The 23,034-nt window shown below is 48.9% G+C and overlaps 1 protein-coding gene across 2 annotated transcripts in view; it reads left to right on the top strand.

Moving 5' to 3' along the window:
- The window catches only part of PLEKHD1 (pleckstrin homology and coiled-coil domain containing D1), a 36,354-nt gene extending 13,889 nt beyond the window's left edge, over window positions 1-22,465 (top strand). Inside the window, exons 2-15 of one of the 2 annotated variants that reach the window (XM_017516509.2) lie at window positions 1,122-1,357; window positions 1,486-1,579; window positions 1,947-2,036; window positions 2,250-2,326; window positions 3,113-3,204; window positions 4,199-4,251; window positions 15,739-15,833; window positions 16,546-16,639; window positions 18,311-18,489; window positions 19,065-19,197; window positions 19,566-19,710; window positions 20,160-20,309; window positions 20,625-21,185; window positions 22,454-22,465. In XM_017516509.2, the coding sequence (XP_017371998.1) occupies window positions 1,341-1,357; window positions 1,486-1,579; window positions 1,947-2,036; window positions 2,250-2,326; window positions 3,113-3,204; window positions 4,199-4,251; window positions 15,739-15,833; window positions 16,546-16,639; window positions 18,311-18,489; window positions 19,065-19,197; window positions 19,566-19,710; window positions 20,160-20,309; window positions 20,625-20,794 (1,389 nt within the window). In that variant the 5' untranslated portion in view covers window positions 1,122-1,340 and the 3' untranslated portion in view covers window positions 20,795-21,185; window positions 22,454-22,465. The remainder of the gene's footprint in view (window positions 1-1,121; window positions 1,358-1,485; window positions 1,580-1,946; window positions 2,037-2,249; window positions 2,327-3,112; window positions 3,205-4,198; window positions 4,252-15,738; window positions 15,834-16,545; window positions 16,640-18,310; window positions 18,490-19,064; window positions 19,198-19,565; window positions 19,711-20,159; window positions 20,310-20,624; window positions 21,186-22,453) is intronic. The other variant, XM_017516508.2, reaches the window with a different exon arrangement.
- The last annotated feature ends 569 nt before the right edge of the window (window positions 22,466-23,034 follow it).

Genomic DNA, 23,034 nt, shown 5'->3' with positions numbered 1-23,034 from the left:
TCTTTCTTTCTTTCTTTCTTTCTTTCTTTCTTTCTCTCTCTCTCTCTCTCTCTCTTTTGTTGAGATGGAGTCTCACTCTTGTTGCCCAGGCTGAAGTGCAGTGGAGCTATCTTGGCTCACTGTAAGTTCCACATCCTGGGTTCAAGTGATTCTCGTGCCTCAGCCCCCTGAGTACTTGGGATCACAGGCATGCATCACCACGCCCACCTAATTTCTGTATTTTCAGTAGAGATGGGCTTTCACCATGTTGATCAGGCTGGTCTCGAACTCCTGACCTCAAGCGATCCACCTGCCTCACCCTCCCAAAGTGCTGGGATTGATTACAGGTGTGAACCACAGAACCCAGCCTCACCAGCAAGTTTTTAAACTGCTCACGAGAAAGCCCATTCAACCAGTGGTGTGCTGGCAAATGTTTACCAACAGGCTCTTGGAGGAGGGAGCTGAGGCAATTTTGTAGGATTTGACTTGCATGGTATACATGCTCCCAACATGGCCACTATCAAGCTACCAACACCATGTGACCAAATGCAGAGCAGGGAAGAGACTGACGTTGTGGGTTCTTGTGAGCCCATCTGAGCTGGCTCACTCTCCCTGCATGTAAACTTTAAACTCTCCCACGTGTGCATGCACATACACAGACACACAGACACACTCACATCAGCTTTCAGAATCACCACCACATTCTGCTCACATGCCGTCACTACAACAGCACTGATTAGTTGGGACCCTGGAGGAAGGAGCCGGCCGCTCTGGGTGTCCCTGAGCCTCTGGGCTTTGAGTCCCAGTTGGACCTGCCCCAGAGGGTGCTTGGTGGCTCATCCTAGCTCCAAACATGAGCCCTGGGAGAGCCCCTGGGGCGGGTCCAAATGCTCCACATATTGACATTGAGGACATGGCCTCCCCAGCAGTCAAAAAGCACCAAAGTCACAGAGCCCCTCAGTTAGACCTGAATCCCAGAAGGAGGCTGGGGAGCAGCCTGAGACAAAGCGGATGACAGTGTTACACTGGGGTGTTCAGGGCTGCAGACCTGGCCTCAATCTCATTTGATTGCCAGCTTTCATGTTACTTGCCAAAGACCCATCTTAGCATTTTGCATCTTCTTGCCTTCCTTCTCCTCCCAGAGGAGACCCTCAGTGACCACAGGTGAGAACTCAAGGCGCTGAAGGTACGCAAGGGGAAGGCCCACAGCTGTCCTGCTGTGCGGAGCCAGGGTGGTGGTTCAGCAGAACAGAGGGAGCCAGACCTTAAAGCCAGTAGTGGGGGCCCAGCTGCAGCTGCCTCCCGTGCAGGGGTCAAGCTGCCTGTAGGGAGGTCACCAGCCAGCTGACGCCTTTGTGAGGATGTGGAACTTGAGTGGGTAAGGATGTCTGAACTGGTGTCCTCATGGGCTCCCATGTGAATCCAGGGCCCCCAGGGGTGCTCTTGTTGTCCCAAGCCTCACCCCTTCTCTCCTGGTTGCCCTTCCTTCCCCACCACCCACTATAGGTTTTTCATCATCAAAGAGAGCTTTCTGCTTTACTACTCTGAGAGCGAAAAAAAGAGCTTTGAAACCAATAAATACTTCAATATACATCCTAAGGTAAGGCAGTCCCTCCTGGGGCCACAGCAGGGGAGGGCCCAGTGTGGGCATCAGGGCTTGGATGTTGTGAGGGGCGGGGACTATCTGCTCTCTTGCTCTGGTCTAGCAGAGTCTGGAAAGCAAATCCTCTGGGGGCAAAAGACCCCCTGCCCCTGTCCTGGGCTGGACCCCCACCCTCCTGTGCCCCAGCCCCTGCCCCAGCCCTTCCTCCTCTCTGAAAGGCAGTTATGGCCTCTGTCCCATGGCCCCAGGGTCTAGCTTCCATCCTGGGGCAGTTGGCAGGACCTGGCTTTGTCCAGGGACCCCCAGAACCCCTGAGTGACTAAACTGGGTGGGGTGGGAGCTGCCTGTTCTGGTTCTTCCTCAGGGCGTCATCCCTTTGGGGGGCTGCCTGGTGGAGGCCAGAGAAGAGCCCAGCATGCCCTATGCCATGAAGATCTCCCACCAGGACTTCCATGTGAGTAGAGCTCTTCTCTCAGCCTGGGCTCTACAGGAGCAGACCAGCCTCTCAGGCCTCTTTGGGACAAACCCTCCCCTGCCAAGGCCTGGCCTGGGAGATGGGCCTCAGCAACCAGAGATGTGGGGTGGGTGGTGACAGGGCAGAGGTGGGCCTCTATCACCCTCAGCGTGGCTGCCTCCCAGGCACGCCCATGGCTCCTCTTCCTGGCAGGGGAACATCTTGCTTGCTGCTGAGTCCGAGTTTGAGCAGATCCAGTGGCTGGAGATGCTGCAGGAGTCTGGGAAGGTGTAAGTCCTCACAGCCAGGAGGGTGACCTGTGGGTCCAGGAAGGGGTGGGCAGGGCTGCCCCTGAACTCCCTGCCTCTCTGTTGGGACCATGGTGGGCACAGGGCCAGGGCTGTGGGAGAGGGCTAGGGTAGGTGAGAGGAGACAGGCCAGGTTTTAGCGCATCTGCGAAGGGTCCCCTGAGTAAGCTTGGAAAGTATCTAGAGTTACAGGTGGCAGGGGTGGGCACTCCTTGTCTCTACTCTTGGGAAGCGTATTTGATGCCTCCTGACACCCATCTCACCTCCCTAGGCCCATAATTAACTCTAGCAAGGACCAGAGCTGGTGTGTTGTAAATTGGGGTCAAGATCACGGAAACCCCCAGTCAACCCAGTCCATTTGTACATAAACCACTGCCCTGGCACCTGCCTGGTCAGGCTAGGTCATACTTTCAGTTCAACAAACAACGCTGACCGTCTGCTCTGTGGCAGGCCTTGCCCTGGGTGGTAGACATTCAGTGATGTAAAAAGCCACCCGGGAAGCAATCTCTTCCCTGCTCTAAAAGTGCTGTTGGCCCAGCCCACAGTGGCCCACTTTGCAGCCTGGGCCAGCCTCCAGCTATTGTAACTGATTCTTGCTGGTGGCATGCCCAGAGCCATGGGTGCCAGAGTGAACGCAAGCTGAGATTCTGGAGGAGAAAGGGTGGGCAAGTATAAGACGTATGTCTTCTTTCCCCTCCACCCTTCGGCTTTAATGATTTTCTGTTTCTTCCTCTTCTCTCCTCTTTCCCATCTGCCCTCCATCCCCAGGACCTGGAAGAATGCCCAGCTGGGAGAAGCCATGATCAAAAGCCTGGAGGCCCAGGGGCTGCAGTTAGCTAAGGAAAAGCAGGAGTATTTAGGTTGGCTGGAGGAGTGGTTCCCTAATGGTAGCACTTGGGGACCAGGGGCTATGGCAAGGGGCTTGGTAGAGGGCCCAGCAGGGGTGATGATCTCTCAGGTGGGGCTATGAGGGGACAGAGACCAGTTTAGCACCTGAAGGGCTTCCTGGTGCAGTTTGCCTCCTTTTGGCCAGCATGACCGAAGGCAGGAGTGTCTGGTGGTTAAGTGCCTGGCCTCTGGATCCAGCTTCATCACTTGTCACCTGTCTATCAGCTATGTATATCTGCAGGCAGCTCAGCCTCTCTAAGCCTCAATTTCCTCATTCTTAAAATTGAGTTAAAAATAGTCCCTAGCTTTTAGAGGATTGGGCTAAATGAGAAAATGTCTGTAAGTGCTTGTGCCGGACATGCAGTAAGGGCTCCATAAGTGGAGCTGATGTTGTTATCCTGTCCTGGGTCCCCAGGGTTTGGCTTGTCCCCAGCACCCCTGCTCCAGACCATTTTAAATCTTGCCATGGAGTTCCAGGCCCCTGTGCCCTTGACTGGTTGGTAAATATGCACTGTTTGAGAGAAGATGATGAAACTGAGGTTTTGCCCTCAGCCTGGGACCCTCTCCCCTCTGCCTGCTTAGGCCCTTGGGGCCCCAGCACTGGCTCCCCTATACCTGCTTCAGAACCTCCCTGGCCCCAGGACTCTGCCCTCCCTGCTAGCCAGGCATTAGAGCAGGTAGAAGGTGGGTGTGGGACTAGCCCAGATGCAGCTGCCCTGGGGATGCAGAGATCGCTTTGAACTTCCAAAGATAAGGCCCCTCATAATCCTATGAATGGAAAAAGCAGGATGATGATGGGGAAGGAGGGTGGCAGCTTCCGTCACCACGAGCTGGCCCACCCTCTGGCTGGCAGGGCTGCAGGACCCTTCCTTGGGAGATGCTGGGGGTGACAGTGACCACCTCAGGCACCAACTCCCTCAGGACCTTAGAGCACTTTTGTGAATGTGTGTGTGCTTGTTTTGGCAGACAAACTGATGGAAGAGACGGAAGAACTCTGCCTTCAGAGGGAGCAGAGAGAGGTAGGCTCACACCAAGGGGCCCTCAGCAGCTGTGGTGTGATGACTCGGGTTTCTGGCATTAGGGAATGATGCAGGGGAGCTCAGTGCACAGAGGACTTGCTGGAAGATCAGACAGGGAAGAGCGAGGAGGCCGAGTGGGATCACAGTGCTTGCTTGGGACTGATTGTATCTTGTTGGTAAAAAGCGTCTTTCTCCTTACCAACCCCTGGGAGTGAAGTGAAAAGGATGGGTGATCACCTTCTCGAGAGAGAGCCATCCAAAATGTCATCGGCTGCATCAGTAGGTAATGAACCGTTTGTCAATGATGTTCACAGGGGGCCATAATGCCCTCTGTTTTCCAGAGAGGGGCATCTGGCCCCTGAGGGTTATTGGACTTGATGACCTCAGAAGTTCATTCTCTGAATGTCAAAAGTCCAGAGCAGGCTAAGCACTGGTTTGAGGCAGCCAGGAGGGTAAAGGAAACTCTTGCCTTGTCTGAAGGTGGGGAGCCACCAAAGCCATCTTCTTCATTTAGAATCTCAGTGCAAGCCAGGCACAGTGGCTCACACCTGTAATCTCAGCACTTTGAGAGGCCAAGATGGGCAGGTCACCTGAGGTTAGGAGTTCAAGACCAGCCTGGCCAAAAATGATGAAACCCCATCTCTACCAAAAATACAAAATGAAGCCAGGCATGGTGGCCCATACCTGTAATCCCAGATACTCAGGAGGCTGAGGCAGGAGAATAACTTGAACCCAGGAGGCAGAGGTTGCAGTGAGCCGAGATCACACCATTGCACACTCCAGCCTGGGTGACAGAGACTCCTCAAAAAAAAAAGCACTGGGCTTTGCCTGTTCTGAGGAGTCATTACCACATCTGAAAGGCAGGGGGCGATAGTGGGTAGCACTGTGGATTTTGGAGCCAGGCTGCCTGTATTTGCATTTGACCTTGACTACTTCTAGCTTTGTGACCTCAGGCAAGTTATTGAACTTTTCTAAATATTCTTATCTCAAAAATGCGGATGATAATAGAATCCATCTTAGGGATGTTGTGAGGATTTAGTGAGATGTTATATATAAAGTGCTTGGCACATAGTACATGCTTAATGAATATCTATGTTTGCTGGCATTATTATCATATTATTAATATAGGCCACCCTGCAAGTGAACAGTCTGAGGCCTGAAGCGGCAGAATGGCTTGACCAGAGCCGCCTGCAGAGGGAGGGCCTGATTTAGTCCACTGCTCTTTGCCTAGTCACTTGTCCTTGTCCTCTCCCAGGCAAGTCACAGGGCTCGGGCTATCAGCCTTGGCTCAGACCCTCTAACTTGACTCTTAGGAAGTCCTCACCTTTCCCAGTCACATCCCTGGGCTCTGAAACAGGCATCAAAAAATAGCATATCCCCTTTGCACCCCAAACATTCTCAGGGCCTGGCACAGCTCCTGGCCCAAGATGAGTTCTTAATAGATGTTTGTGGAATGAATCAGGAAATGAATGGGATTGATTTTTGCAACTTTACATCTTGATTTTAATCCAACAGGACAATCTGACCTCAGTTTTCTTCTTCTAAAATTGTATTGGTTATTCTTGCTCATTTATGCTTCCCGCTGGACTTCAAAATCATTTTGTTGATTTAAGAGAAAAAAAAAAAGACTGGGGATTTGTATTTGGATGACATGGATTTGAGGACTGGCATCATGGTGGCACCGAGTCTTCTTCTACCACCCAGAGTTGGGCCTCTGTGTCTGCAGGCTTTCCTCTAGGTCCTATGTCAGGGTTTTGGCACTTTCTTCATATAATTCTATACATTTTAAGTGAGGTTTTGGTATTGTCAGCAAATTAAAAACAGGTGCCTAGGGATGGGATGGAGTGGCAGACACAGCCACTGGTAGGGAGAGAGACAGACTTATCCATCAGAGAGGCTAAATCTGGGGCAGCAGTTGGCTGGAGGAAAATTTAGACACTCTATCTAGGTCTTTAGCCAGGAAATTAGGACAGCGGAGACCCGCTGCACACAGGGCTCCCTTAATGCCACAGCACAATGAAGGGGGGAGGACTGTCAGCTGTGAACTCCCTGGCTTTCTGGTATAAAATGTGAATGAGATTCAGGCCCAGCTGGTACCCACCATGAAGGCTGTTCTGGGCAGGAAGAGAACTCTGCCTCAAATGAGAACTTAGTTCTCATTTTTTGTCAGCTGCATGCTCTAGATCTGGAATAGAGCTCAGGTTCTACTCTTTGCCACTGAGTTATTCGGTCAAAGTTTCTCCTTCCTTAACTTTCTCATGCATAGGATGGGTCCACCTGTCTCCTGCAGAATTCTCCTGGTAGAATTCATCAGTGAGCCCATCTGGGCTTGGTGCTTTTTGTTTTGGAAAGTTATTAATTATTGATTCAATTTATTTAATAAATATAAGCCTATTCAAATTGTCTATTTCTTCTTGTATAAGTTTTGATAGATTGTGTCTTTCAAGGAGTTGGTCCATTTCATCTGAGTTATCAAATTTGTTGGAGTTATTCACCATAGTCCTTTATTATCCTTTTAATGTCTGTGGTAGCTGTTATGTCCCCTCTTCCCTGATTTCATTTCTGATATTAACAATTTATGTCTTCTATCTTTTTACTTAGCCTGACTAGAGTCTTATGAATTTGATTTATATTTTCAAAGAACTGGCTTTTGATCTTATTGATTTTCTCTGTTGATTTCCTGTTTTCAGTTTCATTGATTTTGCTCTTTTATTTCTTTTTTTTTCTTACCTTTGATTTAATTTTTTCTCTTTTTTTTTCTAATTTCCTAATGTGGAAGCTTAGATTTTTGATTTTAGATATTTCTTATTTTCTAATATGTTAATTTGATGTTATACATTTCTCTCAAAGCACTGCTTTTGTTACTTCAACAAATTTTGGTGGGTTATATTTTTACTTTCATTTAGTTCAAAATGTTTTTAGATTTCTCTTGATATTTCTTCTTTGACACATCTGTTATTTAGAAATAACAGATGTTTTTTAATCTTCACGTATTTTGTGGATTTTTCCAGCTAACTTTCTGTTGTTGATTTCTAGCACAATTCCACTGTGGTTTAGGGGCAGACAATATATGATTTCTATTCTTCCATATTTGTTTTCTGGGCACAGTGGCACATGCCTGTGCTCTCGGCACTTTGGGAAACCACGGCAGGAGGATTGCCGAGGCCAGGAGTTTGTGGCAAGCATGAACAACACAGCAAGGCCCAGTTTCTACCAAAAAGAGAGAGAGAGAGAGAGAAAAAGAAAAAAAATTCACCAGGCATATGTAGTCCTAGGTACTCAGGAGACTGAGGCAGGATGATCACTTGAACCCAGGAGTTGCAGTGAGCTATGATTGTACCACTGCACTTCAGCCTGGGTGACAGAGCAAGACCTTGTCTCTAAAAAAATTAAAGATTAAAAAATAAATTTAAAAATGTGTTAAGGTGTGTTTTATGGCCCAGAAAGTGGTCTATTTTGGCGGATGTTCCAAATGAGCTTGAAAATTATGTAGAATCTGCTGTTTTTGGGTGAAATAATCCATACATCTCTTAGTCTTGATCTGCCATAGCAAAACGCCATAGACTGAGTGGCTTAAACAATAGAAATTTATTTCTCACAGTTCTGTAGACCAGAAATTCCTAGATCAAGGGCCAACAAGGCAGGCTTCTTTCTGAGGCTTCTATTGGCTTGTAGGCAGCTGCCATCTCACTGTGTGTTCAAATACCCTCTTCTTGAGCATGCATGGAGAGAGAGAAAGAGCAAGCTCTCTGATGTCTTTTCTCATAAGAGCACTAATCCCATCATGAGGGTCTCATCCCTATGATTTCACCTAACACTAATTATCTCATGAAGACCCTATATCCAAATACTGCCACACTGAGGGCTAGGGCTTCAATGTAGGAATTTTGAGGGAATGCCAAAATTCAGTTCATACAGGTGTCAGTTACATCTAGTTGATTAATGGGACTGTTGAATTCAACTACGTCCTTACTGTTTTTTCTCCCCTCTAGATCTGTTGGTTTCTGATAGACAAGTGTCAATGTTTCCATCTATAATGGTGGATTCATCTATTTCTTCCTTGCAGTTCTATCAGGACTTTGCTTCATGTATTTTGTTGCTCTGTTGTTCGGCATACGCACATTACAAATTGTTATGTATTCTGGGAGTATTGACCCTTTTATCATTATGTGATGCTCCCCTTAATCCCTAACAACTCTCCTTGCTCTGAAGTCTGCTCTGTCTGAAATTAGCACAGCTACTTTTGCTTTCTTTTGATTAGTATTACCATGATATATCTTTCTCCATCCCTTTTAGTCTACATCTGTCTTTATATTCAGAGTGGGTTTCTTGCAGGCAGTATATAGCTGGGTCTTGGTTTTTGGTCCACTCTGACAATCTCAGTCTTTTAATTAGTGTATTTAGACCATTGACATTTAAAGTGACTATTGATATAGTTGCATTAGTATTTACCATATTTGTTACTGTTTTTCATTTGTTGTCCTTATTCTTTGTTCTTATTTTTGTCCTCCACATATGTGTGTGGGGTTTGTTTTGTTTTGTTTTGTTTTTTGTTTTGTTTTGAGATAGGGTCTTGCTTCCTTGCTCAGACTGGAGTCCAGTGGCACAGTCATGGTCCACTGCAGCTTTGACCTTCCAAGTTCAAAAATCCTCCTGCCTCAGCCTTCATGAGTAGCTGGGACTACAGGCATGCACTACCATGCCTGGCTAATTAATTAATTAATTAATTTGTGTGTGTGTAGAGACTACATCTCACTGTGTTGCCCAGGCTGTCCTCAAACTCTTGGGCTCAAGCAATTTTCCCACCTTGGCCTCCCAAAGTGCTAGGATTACACGTGTGAGCCATCATGCCTGGCCTTCTGTGTTACTTTCTTTTTAATTTTTAAAATCTTTTTAAAAATCACATTTATTAGAATCCTGAGTGAAAATGATATTTTTTATTTTTTAAGAAATAAAGACAGGGTCTTGCTATATTGCCAATGCTGGTCTCAAACTCACGGGTTCAAGCAATCCTACCTTCGCATTCCCAAAGTGCTGGAATTACATATGTGAGCCACCATGCCTGGCCCCTACTGGGTTTTAATTGTGCATTTCATACAATTCAATTTTCTCTCTTCACTTAGCATATCAGTTATATATTTTTTCTCCCCTTTTTAGTGGCTATCCTGAGTTTTGCAATATACATTTACAACTAATCCAAAGTCACTTTCAAATAACACTATGCCACTTCACTAATAATACAAGTACCTTATAATAACAAAATATTTCCAATTCTTCCTTCCTGTTTCTCTTAATATTATTGTCATTCGTTTCACTTATACATAAGTGTATATAGCAGATAGATAATTATACATAACCAGCTACTTTGTTTGCTATTATCTGTTAGGTCAATTACAAATAAGAAAAGTAAAAGTTTTTATTTTACTTTCATTTGATAAAAGAAACACTTCAGCTGAATTACATTAAAAGGAGTTTAATTGGCCAGGCATGGTGGCTCACGCCTGTAACACCAACACTCTGGAAGGTTAAGGTAGGTGGATCACCTGAGGTCAGGAGTTCAAGACCAGCCTGGCCAATATGGTGAAACCCCCATATCTACTAAAAATACAAAAAAAAAGAAAAAAAAAAAAAGCTGGGCGTGGTGGTGTGTAATCCCAGCCACTCAGGAAGCTGAGGCAGGAGAATCACTTGAACCCAGGAGGCAGAGGTTGCAGTGAGCCAAAATCGTACCATGGTCCTCCAGACCCTGGGTGGCAGAACAAAACTCCATCTAAATAAATAAATATAAAAAATAAAGGAGTTTGGCTGGGTGCAGTGGCTCACAACTGTAATCCCAGCACTTTGGGAGGCCGAGGCGGGTGGATCATGAGGTCAGGAGATCGAGATCATCCTGGCTGACACGGTGAAACCTCGTCTCTACTAAAAATACAAAAAATTAGTGGGGCATGGTAGCACACACCTGTAATCATGGCTACTCAGGAGGCTGAGTCAGGAGTATCGCTGGAACCCAGGAAGCGGAGGTTGCAGGGAGTGGATCTCGTGTGTACCAGATCTCGTGTGTACTCAGAGTGAGAGCTCACTTATCACCAAGGGGGTGACCCAAGCTATTTATGAAGGATCTGCCCCCATGATCCAAATATCTCCTACCAGGCCCCACCTCCAAGATTGGGGATTACATTTTCAACATGAGATTTGGGCAGGAACAAATATCCAAGCTGTATTAATCTGTCCATCTTTTCAATTTTGGCAATAGAACTTTGCTCTATGACCTCACTTCTCTGTTGATGTAAGAATACTTGATTTTTCAATTTGTTTGATTTTTAATTTAATTTTATTTTATTTAGAGACAGGGTCTCAATGTGTTGCCCATGCTGTTCTCAAACTCCTGGGCTCAAGCGATCCACCTTGGCCTCCCAAAGTGTTGGGATTACAGGCATGAACTACACAGCATCCGGCCTTGTTCAGCTTTTTACTTGTTAGAATGGAGTGACAACTTCTAAATTCCTTACATGCTGGACACAAACTGAAGTTCTTCAATTCTCTTTCTTTCTCCTCCTTAATCTATAACTTTTCCTCTAATGGTAGAAATCATGCTTTTTGTAGAAAACTTGTAAAACATGAATAAGAAAGTAAAATTTATCCTTAATCTCATAATTGACAGACAACTGTCACCAAACTTTTTGGTGTTTTTCATTTTAGTCTTTTTTTCCCTATAGATTATTCTTAAATATGGTATATTTTAAATATAATTGTGAGCATATTGGATATTCAGTTTTATGGACTGGCTTTTCATTATACTTTTCATCATACCTTCATTAACATTATATGTTTTCCATGTCATTCAACATTCTTTGAAAACATCAGTTTTAATGGCAATATACTGATACATTGTATGTAATTTTTAAAAATAACCTTCTATTTTTTATCTCTCTTCCTGACCAAGAAGAAGCAATGAAGGTTTTGAGTAGAGAGTGAGGAAAAAGTGTGGGTAACATGATTTGATTTCCATTTTTGGTGGGGGGAGGGTTGTCTCCCTCTGTCACTCAGGCTGGAGTGCAATGGCATGATCTTGGCTCACTGCAGGCTCACCCTCCCAGGCTCAAGTGATCCTCCTGCCTCGGCCTCCCAAGTAGCTGGGGCCACAGTTGCACACCACCATGCCCAGCTAATTTTTTGTATTTTTTGTAGAGATGGGGTTTCGCCATGTTTCCCAGGCTGGTCTTGAACTCCTGAACTCAGGCAACCCACCTGCCTTGGCCTCCCAAAGTGCTGGGATTACAGTGATTTCTATTTTAAGTAGTAATGTTGGCTGCAGTATGGGCAAAAGGATGAAGAGGGGCCAAAAACAGTGCAAAGAGCCCAGGTGGGAGGTCACAGCATTAGTCCAGGCAAGACCTAACAGCCGTGTGAACCAGAGCAGGGCAGTGAGATGAAGAGAAGTTGCCTGGCAGGTTCTAGAGCAGGGTTGCAGGCGGTGGCAATATGAACGGGACTTGAGGGGGAAGGAATAGAGTGGGAAGGACAGGGTGAAGCATGACTCCGAAGTTTCTCACCTGCACAGTGAATGGTGGTGCATTCCCTGAGTCAGGGTGCACTGGGAAGATCACAAGGTCTGCTGGGGAAGATCATGAATTTGTTCTTGAACATGGGTTTGTGATATCTTTGGATATCTGGCTGGAGATGTGAAGCCAACAGTTGGATATAATGGGATGGAGCTCAACCGAGAGTAGAGACTAGAGGTATCAACATAGGTGTTGTTTGCACATAAATAGCAAATAAAGGTGGAGAGGAGGGGGGTGGGAGTGTCCTAGATTGCCTTGGATTTAGCACAGACAGAGAGGGCACAGGTAGCACTCTCTGAAATGAGGCCGTACTCCGTGGCAGGGGTACCGGGAAGACCACATGCAAACTGCTTGAAACATAGGAAGTGCTTAATAAATGACAGTCACTGTCAGCCCCTCCAGCTTTCCTCCCATCATGTTCACTCTCACTCTGGGCCCGGCCATATGGGCCAACCGTGGTTCTTTTAGGGCAGCAGGTTCCCACAGTGCCTTTGCACATACCTTTCCTTCTGCCTGGAATGCTCCTTTTTCCTTCTGTTAATTCACCTTCATCGGTCAGCTGAAGAATCACCTGATCTCACCCCACCCCACACTGCATACCTGCTCCACACCCAGCAGGGTAGCTTTACATAGAACATGTCCCTGTCCTGCATATCATGGATCTTGGTTTGTAATGCTACTCTAATGTGTCTGATTATTTTGGTAATATTTCATGTTTGCATTTGATCTAAAATCCTGGTTTTATTTGAGACAGGGCATCATTTTGTTGCCCAGGCTGGAGTGCAGTGGCATGATCTCGACTCACTGCAACCTCTGCGTCCTGGACTCAAGGGACCTTCCTGCCTTAGCCCTTCAAGTAGCTGGAACTATGGGCTTTTACCATCACACCTGGCTAATTTTTTATATTTTTAGTAGAGATGGGTTTTTGCCATGTTAGCCAGGCTGGTCTCAAACTCCTGAGCTCAAGCAATCCACCCACCTTGGCCTCCCATAGGCTAGGATTACAGGCATGAGCCACCTCTCCCGGACCTGGTTTCATTAATAGTTGCACTAGACTGTGAGCTCCCTGAGAGCAGGGATACAACTGTTTTTGTTTATCTTCACATCCTCAGTGCATAGCTTGGCAGATGCTTGAACCATATTAGGCACTCAACAAACATGTGTGGCATGAATGAATAGAATTATCTAGCAGACGGTTGAGCTGATAAGGAAAGGCTTTTGCCAGGGTTGTTCAGGGGTGAAATGGGCTGTCATGAGAGCCAGTCAAGCAGAGCTTGGACCATCTCTTGGCAGGAAAATCAAGAAGGAGATTGAAGCATCTGATGGAGATTTTAATTGCCTTTAAATTTCCTTTGACACTGGAGTTGCTGATTCATGCATGCCTGTTTCTCTGACTCTTTCACAGAGCAATAAATGCTGCCCAGGCACATGTAGCACTGACTCAGGTAGAAAAGCATCTGATCGCATATATCTGGGACCACTGGGGAAGGAAGGGGATTCCAATCATTCCAAGCCAAATGCTTGTCTTGCCATATTATTTTCAGGTGAATCAGATTCACTTTCTGCTTCTTGGAGGCATAGCTGGGATCTGCTGGCATCACGAGGAACTTAAATGCTAGGGAGGGAAAGAGTGGGTTTTAATCATTGACCCTCCCCCCATTTTCAACTACAAAAAGATATCCCAGTGTAATATTAAGTACTGGGAAATATTTGCAAGTTGGAGTGTTGGAGAAAGGGGCTTTCCCGGAGTGGGTGGAGCCTCCAGGTCAGTCCCAGGTAATCATTTCTGAAGCAGTAGAGGCCTTGGACTTGTAAGAGCTGGGTGCCTGTCTGGGCACAGTGGCTCATGCCTATAATCCCAGCACTTTGGGAAGCCAAGGGGGACGGATCACCTGAGGTCAGAAGTTTGAGACTAGCCTGGCCAATATGGTGAAACTCCGTCTCTGCTAAAAATACAAAAATTAACTGGGCATGGTTGCATGTACCTACAATCCCAGCTACTCGGGAGGCTGAGGCAGGAGAATTGCTTGAGCCCAGGAGGTGGAGGTTGCAGTGAGCAGAGATCAGGCCACTACATTCCAGCCTGGGTGACAAAGTGAGACTCTGTCTCAAAAAAAAAAAAAAAAAAGCTGGGTGCCTTTGTGATTTTTCAGATGTAACCCCGGAGATGCTTACAGCTTGTAATTTCCCAAGGCTTCTAAACAGCTCTGCCCCAGGAGGCAGAGCCCACTGAGGAGAGGGAATGTGTCAGGTTTGTGGAATCTGAGGCTACAAAGGGGTTTATCATCATTAGCAATATCCAATATCACGTGTCAGCTATTGAGAACAAATAAAATAGGGAATTTCTAACTTTTCTGAAGCTTCAAACTTTTATTTCATTAAAGAGGAGTTGGGGTCTATAATAATAAAATTTTAATTATATTTATATTATGTCTCATATCTAGACACTGATTGCCATGGCAGGGGGAAGGGAACATAGCATAACATGCATTGCCTCTTAAAGGCATCTGCCTAGAAGTAACACACTTCCTCTCTCATTCCATTGGCCTTAGCTAGTCCCATGGACCCACTCACCTTTAGCAGGTGCACTGTAGCCATGCAGAGTGCCTGGGAGGAACATCCGAATAACAGTGAGAGGTGGGCTTGGTGGCTCGAGACTATGGTCTCAGCTACTCAGGAGGCTGAGGCCGGAGGATGGCTTGAGCTTGGGAGTCCAAGGCTGCAGTGAGCTATGATCATGCCACTGCACTCCAACCTGGGTGACAGAGACTCCATCTTTAAAAATAAAAAAAATAATAATAATAAAACCAGTAAGCAGTGAGCAGCCTTCGTGATGACAGCATTTGGCAAACTGAGGTCAGTTTGGAACCAGTGATCCATGCCCAAAGTGCCGATGTGCCGATAATGATTAGAAGGGAAAGAAATAGCAACTCTTTGGGTAAGTAGTTTAGAGATGGAGGTCGTAGGGTTTGAACGCAGGCTCCTTCCTCTGCCTCATATTTTATTCCTTCTTGGCATCTCCTCAAAGAGCATGGCAACTTCTCCATTTAGATGGCCTCCCTCCCCAGTGGGCTTTCCACTAAACTTGGGAACAAAGCCCCCAGGTGAAAATGAAAGTGTAATTTAGAGCTGGAAGATGAGAAAGGAAGGGAATGTGGAAATAATATCCTCCTACAGTGTAAAATGTGGAGGAACAAAGCAGTTGTCACAAAAATGCTTCAAGCCCAACTGCGTGAAATGTGCCCCCCAATGCCACCTGCCACTGAACCCCAGGAAAATAGGACTCCTGGAGGACATATACTTGCTGGGAAAACACTTGGGCTTCCCAGCATTCCTGAAGGGGGAAGTCTGGTCCCCTGGGGCCTGTCCTGCACTTTCTCCTCCACTTTGAGACCTGAGCAAAGGGAAGCTGAAGCCACCCGGAGTCATTGCTTCCCAGGTACTTCAAGAAAAAAAAGTCCTTATTCTCTGACTTTTGAGTTGGGAATAGCTTTTCCTTGCCACTTCTAACAGACATCACTCCAGGGATCTTGAATGGAAATACACACTCACCACTCTTTCCTCCGTGTGTGAGGGATAGCCAACCTGCCTGATGGTGGCAGTGACTGGAGCTGCCCTGCAGAGTAGACATCTGAATTATACTTACCTCCAACCACAGGGAATAATGTTGGGAGTGTTCCTAAACCCAGCCTTCAGCATGCAAAATGTGTTTTCAGTGGGCTCAGTTCATCACGGATTTGGGTTTGTCGAGACTATGTGTCATTGAGTGGGGCCAGCTGTCCTTAGAACTTAACTCTAGGTCTGGCACAGCACATGCCCCAGGCTGTGCTAAATCCCAGAGGATCCCTTGGTTTAGAGTGGGGGATCCTGATCTCAGGGGTCCTTTGCTGCCTGTGACTCTTCTCTTCCTCTCTGGTCTCTTCAGGAGCTTGAGCGCCTCAACCAGGTGCTGGAGGCCGAGAAGCAGCAGTTCGAGGAAGTGGTGCAGGAGCTGAGAATGGAGCAGGAGCAAATCAAGAGGTGGTGGTAGCTCCCGGGAGCTGGGGGTGCTGCCAAGCTATGGCATGCAGAGCCCACCTGCCCCATCAGACCTGAGGAGGCCTCCACCCTGGAGACGCTATCTTCCCAAGGCTCCAGGCTTGGGTGTTCCCAGAAGAATCTGTAGACTCCCCTGCCCCAGTCAAATGGGGTCATTTCTACCCACTAGAGCATAAGGCATTGGAGCATCCCTCCAAGTCACAAGGCCCCCTGCCTTCATGAAAGCCTCTCTCACCCAGTGTCAGACAGGACACGCTGGCCTAGAGGTGCTGTTGGCGAAGACCCCCAGCATTCGCTGTCTTTCCTGCAGCCTTTTCACATTTTGGGAATGATGTCATTTGGGATCTAATGACATAGGTTCTAACAAGTGCTGTCCAGAGAAGATGGGGTGAGGCTGGGGCCCCATTGTTTCTCCAGCGTTTCCATCTGCCTGTGGGGTACCCTAGGTTGCTTCCAGGTGACAGATGCATGTGTACCTGCAACAAGTGACTCTAACCCCATGTAGCTGGGACTTCCTTTCAGCTCCAGGCCCCTACGGCTGCTGTCAGGGCCCAGCTGTGCAGAGCGGCTGGCCATACAAGAGCACTTCTGAGCCACATCAGGAAGTGAAGGAAAAGCATTTCCATGTGTAGAGGTGATTGGTGGGGGTATGGGGAGAGTGGGCACTGCCATACCCAGCCCTCTGTCCCCACAGGGAGCTGGAACTGACTGCAAGATGCCTTAAGGGTGTAGAACAAGAGAAAAAGGAACTGAGGCACCTTACGGAGTCCTTGCAGCAGACGCTGGAGGTGAGGGGGCACTAGTGGGTTAGTTGACCAGGTGGCAAGCTGATTGGCTGGACCACATGACACTGTTTTTTCCAGCAATGTTTCCCCAGGGGGTGATCTGTAAGAGAAATGGGCATGGAGGGGTGCTGATCTAAAGGGTCACTTCTCTATGGATCATCAGAAACTCCAGCCCATGTGTGAGGCCCAAAGCAAGAAGTGGTTGTTCCAAGACCCAGAAGGCCAAATTCAGGCTTGTCCTTGGTATTACCATGGCCTCAGGAAATCCACCTCTGGTGCTTATATTTTTATACCAGGTGGAGGATTGGTGAAGGTGGGCAGTGGAGCCGGCCACCGCTTCCTGGCTTGTTCATTTAGCTGCTCCTGGGTGACATTGAACATAAAGGGAAATCAACTGCCAGGTCACCATCACCTGACACCACAGAAACTGGGATGGGGAGAGGAGGTGACATGCCTCAAGGACAAAGTACAAACTCTTTAGCATGGCAAGCAACTGCAAACTCTGGCCCCAGCCTCCTCTTCCCTCTGGGGGAAGAAACTCTCCACAGAGAAAAAGAAACCCTGGAAATGTTGGAGGAGAACGAGAACCACCTGCAGACACTGGCCAATCAGCGGGGGTCTCCATAGCAACCTCTGCCTCACTCTTCCCTCTGCTGCTCCTCCATGCCCTGCACAAAGACTCCCAATCCCTGCTCCAAACCACGGAGCTCAGGTACCCCAAGGAAGCAAGCTCTTTCATGCTCCACGCCTTTGCCCACATTGTTCCTTCTGCATAGTGTATCCTTTCCACCTCTCCTCTGCTTGGAAAACTTCTATTCACCTTTCTAAGACTCAGCTCACATATCTCCTAAGTCGAACTTCTCTGTGCTCTTGGCTCCCACAGCATTTTGTACATATTTTATGGGACTTACCATGCTAGGCGCGTTTTTCAAACTGAATTTCACTAGACTGTGTCTTCATGATCTCTCCAAGCCCATCCCCTGAAGTGGGCCTGGCACATGTGGTGTGTGGCCCATATCTGTGCTGTATCCATGAATTACCATCAAGGCTGCAAAGGTTTCTTGTCTCCTTTGACTGACGGGAGCCTTGGAGCTTATGGGGTCTTTATTCATTTATCTTTCCCATTTCATATCATGGGAGGTGGTTCCCATGGATATTTTCCACTCTGCTTCTGTATAATGCAGTTTAGTAGAAGATCCCAGTTTGTTAATGAAGAGACTTTTTTTTTTTTGAGACAGCCTCTAGCTGTGTTGCCCAGGCTGGAATGCAGTGGTACAATCAGAGCTCACTGCAGCCTCGATCTGTGGGGAGAGCATCTAAATCTGTTCTTGGGCTGGTTCCTGTTGGCTGTTTTTCACATAAGCCCAACACATCTCCTCACTCTGCGCTGGAGGAACCAGGACCCCGGAAGGTCATGCGACCCATTCTAGTAGATGCCATCTCCAGTGGAAGGCACTTTAGGCTCCTTTATGACTCCCTTGATGGAGGAGTAACCTTGCCCTCTTGTGAGAGACATCTGGGCCTTTTAGCTCTGGAGAAGAATTAAGACATTTCAGCTGCCATAGAGGACTGAGAGAGAAGTGGGTCACTCCCTGGAATGGAAAGGCAGGTGAGGGCAGCCACATTGGAGAACCTAAATTGGGCTTTTCTTTTCCTTCCCTCCCTCCATGCCAGGAACTCTCCATAGAGAAGAAGAAAACCCTGGAAATGCTGGAGGAGAACGAGAACCACCTGCAGACACTGGCCAATCAGAGTGAGCAGCCCCCTCCCAGCGGGGGTCTCCATAGCAACCTCCGGCAGATCGAGGAGAAGATGCAGCAGCTCTTAGAGGAGAAGCTCCTGGCAGAGAAGCGGTGAGGGAGCCCCAGACCCCCGAGTTCATGATGGGCTTCGGGATCTAGTAACCTTCCTCGAACTGGACACCCAGACTCTTGGGTTCTCCTTGGCACTGACCAAGTGGGGGTCACTCACTTCCTTTTGCCTAGGACTTAGTTTCCCCACCGGGAAAGTGGGGAGAGAACTTTCACTACCCAAAGCTGGCTTGATAATGATCTCATGCAATAGTGTGAACCATGCAGAGTCATTAGGTCCTTGTTACCATGCTTTGTGGCAGCCTGGGCAAGTTTTTCAGCCCCCTTTTACAAATGAGGAATTGGAGCCTCAGAGAGGTTATATGACTTTTCTGAGGTCACAGAACTAGCAAGCTCTGGACCCAGGACTCCAGTCTTCTGACTCTAAGCCCAGGGTTCCCATCACTGACCACACCATCCGTCTCATACCCTGGTGCCTGGACCCACAAAGTTCAGGGGCTTGTGAAGCTCTGGGATTCAAGATTTCTCCAGCCCAGGTCTCTAAGAGGAGCTGCCCACCCATTGGCAATCCCACCTGGTGAGTGAGCATTGAGTAAGTGCCTCTTCTGTCCCTGCAGGATGAAGGAGAATGAGGAGCGCTCACGGGCCCTGGAGGAGGAGCGTGAGTTCTACTCCAGCCAGTCCCAGGCATTGCAGAACTCGCTGCAGGAGCTGACGGCAGAGAAGCAGCAGGCTGAGCGGGAGCTCAAGGTGCGAACTGGCCTGCTCAGAGCAGCTGGTACCAGGGCCTTTCCCCTCCCTTGGAGACTCCCCCTCCCACCCCTGCACTTTACTGGGTAGCTGGATGAATTATCTCTGTCAGTCTGACCAGATGGCCAGGCACGGGGGAAGGAGCTACCACGGGGGGAAGCAGCGAGTCTGCTGCATCATTGACAGACACCTGCTGGGTGCAGGGGCCAAGTCCAGGCCATCTGGTTCAAAGGGTAAGACTTGGAGGCAGGATGTGATAAGTCCCACCCAAGCCCATTGAGCCAAGGGTGCCAAGGAAGGCTTCCAGGGAAGATGGCAGCTGCTTCCGGGACCCAACTTCCTTCTTGTTTCCCTCTCGTCACCCTCAGGCTGAGGTGAAGGTCCGCATGGACCTGGAGAGGCGTCTTCGGGAGGCAGAGGGGGCCTTGCGAAGCCTGGAACAGGGGCTGAACTCCAAGGTGCGGAATAAGGAGAAGGAGGAGAGGATGAGGGCGGACGTGAGCCATCTGAAAAGTAAGCCCTGCCTCTAGGTCCCAGCCCCCAACCTTGGCGCTCAGCCCCAAATGGGGTCCCGGCCCTGTAGAGCCAGGAACCCCACACAGGGCCTGCTATGCATAAGGTGCTCCACGAGTGCTGAAGGCTTTCTTCTCCAGTTCCCTCCCTGCGGGCATCTACGTGCCACTGCTTTCTTGTGGCTGTTGGATATGGGGTGGGAAGAAAGCTGGGAGTTTCTTCCGCTTGTCAAAAGCTCAGAGTCCCGTTCTCAGCAGACCTGCCCTGAGATAGCTGCAGATTGTGGTTTGAAAGGCAAAGAAAGCCCCCTTCAGTAGGTGGCTCTGGAATCTCAAGGGACAGGGTCACTATATTTCCCACTCAACCTCACCAGAATCCTTGGGAGGGGAGGAACAAGCGGGTGGTAAGGATGCAGTCGAACCTCACCCTTCCTGGCCCTGCCACCACAGGGTTCTTTGAGGAGTGCATCCGGAATGCCGAGCTGGAGGCCAAGATGCCCGTCATCATGAAGAACTCCGTGTACATCCATAAGGCAGCCACCCGCCGCATCAAGAGCTGCCGCTTCCACCGGCGCCGGTCCAGCACCTCCTGGAATGACAGTGAGTGTGTCTGTCTGCATGTCCTGGGGGGTGGTCACACGGCAGGAAGAGGGCAACATGGGGAGCAAGAAGGGTTGGCCCAGCTCTGAGATGGGACAGTGTGGCCTTGAACCTTGAACCCCACCATCCTTGAACAAATGGGTGAATTCTCAGGGCCCTGGGTTTCTCAAAAGATATGGAAGGCCATGGGTGGGAAGGGGCTGGAAGAAGCTCAGCACACATAAGGGAGTGAGGGGTGGCGTGAGGCTGGGGACAAGGCCAGGCCTTTGCGGAGGGAGTGCTCTTCATGGGGCTATCGGGCTCCTGTTTCCCCAGTGAAGCCGTCCCAGTCCTTCATGACCTCCCAGCTGGATGCCAACAACATGGAGGAGCTAAAGGAGGTGGCCAAGCGGCTCAGCAGGGACCAGCGCTTCCGGGAATCCATCTACCACATCATGGCCACCCAGCCCGGAGCCCCCTCCGCACTCTCCCGGGGCGGAAAGTGATGGGCGCTCCTCCCCTGCCTCCCAAGTCTCCCCTGGATGGGTCGAGGAGGGGAAGGGGTGGCAGAGGGAGGCCTCACTCTACCAGCTCCTGGCCTCTCTGGTCTGGAGCCTACTTCTTCTCTGGGGCAGAGCTCCATCTGGGGGCCGGCCTTGCCCTCAAAGGACAGGGATGCTGCCTTCCTCACCCTCACCCCACACCCCACACCCCACCTTTGGGTCTACACCAGGGCCATGCAGGCCCGAGTGGGTGCTGGTTGTCATAGTGAGGTGAGGACAGGGTCTGGTTGTATGTGGAGATTTGTGTTGGCTGGCGAGAGGGCAGGGAGAGGCTGTCTACCGCTATGCAGTCGGGCAGGGCCTACCCCTCTGAGGAAGATGGCTGCCCACCCTGGTGTCCATGGACCTCTCTGGGACTCTGCAGCCCTGCCCCTGGTCCTCACATAGAAAGGCCTCATCTCCTCACCTTGACATTTCCTATTCCCTTGGGTTTCCTAACCCTCTCTTTGCTTTTGACACCCAGTGAAATGTCCCTCGGCTGAGGCCCCTCATTTACACCACATCAAGGTGTCAGGAGGAAAGGGGCCTAGGACAGCAGCTTCTGGCCTCCTGACATGCCACACACCTGCCGCAGTGCCGCCTTTCCTGAGCTCCGGCCCTGGCTGTGAGACCACCCGCTGAATCCCCTCCTCCTCTGTGCACTTACTCATTCACACAGCCTCAGCACCCTGTGAGGGCAGAGTGATGGCGCCATGTCCCTCCTGCATGTGCACCTAGGACCCTGGCTGGGAGCTGGGGCTAGCAGTGATGCTGGGGGCTCTCCCAGAGGACATGTAAGAAGATCAGGAGTGGGCCAGGCACAGTGGCTCGTGCCTGTAATCCCAGCACTTTGAGAGGCCGAGGCAGAAAGACCACTTGAAGTCAGGAGTTCGAGACCAGCCTGGCCAATACAGTGAAATCCTGTCTCTACAAAAAAATAAAATAAATAGCTGGGCATGGTGGTGCACGCCTGTAGTCCCAGCTACTTGAGAGGCTTAAATGAGAGGATTGCTTGAGCCTGTACTGAGCTGAGATCATGTCATTGCACTCCAGCCAGGGTGACAGAGCAAGACCCTGTCTCAAACAAACACAAACAAAACAAGCTCAGGAGTGAAGGAAAGTCACTCTGGTTCCTGCATTATGTACTTCTGGTTGGGTAAGGAGCCAGTGTTCCTGCTGGTCAAGAGATCACAGATGGCTCCTTCCCAGCTGTTCCTGCTTCAGTCACCTTGCTGCCTCCTCTCCCTAGAGAGGCTTCAGCCTGTGAAGCCGCATGACCATGAACCTTGGTAGATGGGGACACTGGGCCTGTGATGAGGCCAGTAGTCACAAACATCAATCTGTAGCTTCTGTGGAAGACTGCTACCCTCCAGGGGTCTCAGGGTGTGTCTGTACCTCACTCGTGGACAGACTGCCCAGCCCCTCTCCCTGCAGGCCCACTGTCCAAAGCTACCTGAGGCTATTGGCCTCTCCTAAAAAGGGATCCTTCTGGGATCAGGGTGCTCTTGGATACTGCTGGCATTAAAGGTGCTCATTCTTTGCTGCTTGGAAAACAGAGAAGTTCTGAGAGATAGACAGATAGCTTCTAGGCAAGTCCCAGCCGAAGGTGCAAGTCCCTGGGAGCCCATAGCCTATTCTGTGGAAAGAGAAGCATTGCTCCCTCTAAGAACACATGCACATCTTCTGCGAGGCTGGCCAAGCTCAGGCTGGGCTGCCCTGCTCTTTGCTCAGTGCTGCCTGCCAAAACTAATCTCAGTGGTCCCTTTCAGTGACAGGTGGACTTTGACAGCTTCATCCAGTCTCTGCACCATCTAGCTGGGGAGAGGGCTGAGTCAGTTTGGGTAAATGCATTTGACAGGGCTGAGTCTAAATGTAAAACTTTAAACATGTATAAACCTGCATAAACCCGGAACTTGTTTCTTTAATACATATGAAAGATGAACTTTGAATTGAAGGGGAATATTTATAAAACCAAGATAACTGTGTCCTTTGTTTTTAAAGAATTAATCATGGTTTGCTTTTAGAGAGACCTTTTGTAAATTTTCAAATGCATTTGTTTTTCTTGGGCAAGCTATTAACCAGAAAGGAAAGTGCTAATCTTCGTTTGCTTTGTGCTGCTATAAAAGAATACCTGAGACTGGGTAATTTCTAAGAAACAGAAATGTATTGGCTCACAGACATGGTGGCTAAGATGTCCAACATCA

The sequence above is a fragment of the Cebus imitator genome, unplaced genomic scaffold (assembly GCF_001604975.1).
Source record: "Cebus imitator isolate Cc_AM_T3 unplaced genomic scaffold, Cebus_imitator-1.0 Scaffold590, whole genome shotgun sequence".
NCBI lineage: Eukaryota > Metazoa > Chordata > Mammalia > Primates > Cebidae > Cebus > Cebus imitator.
Note: the sequence above shows the minus strand (reverse complement) of the source record. Positions and strands in the feature narration are given on the sequence as shown.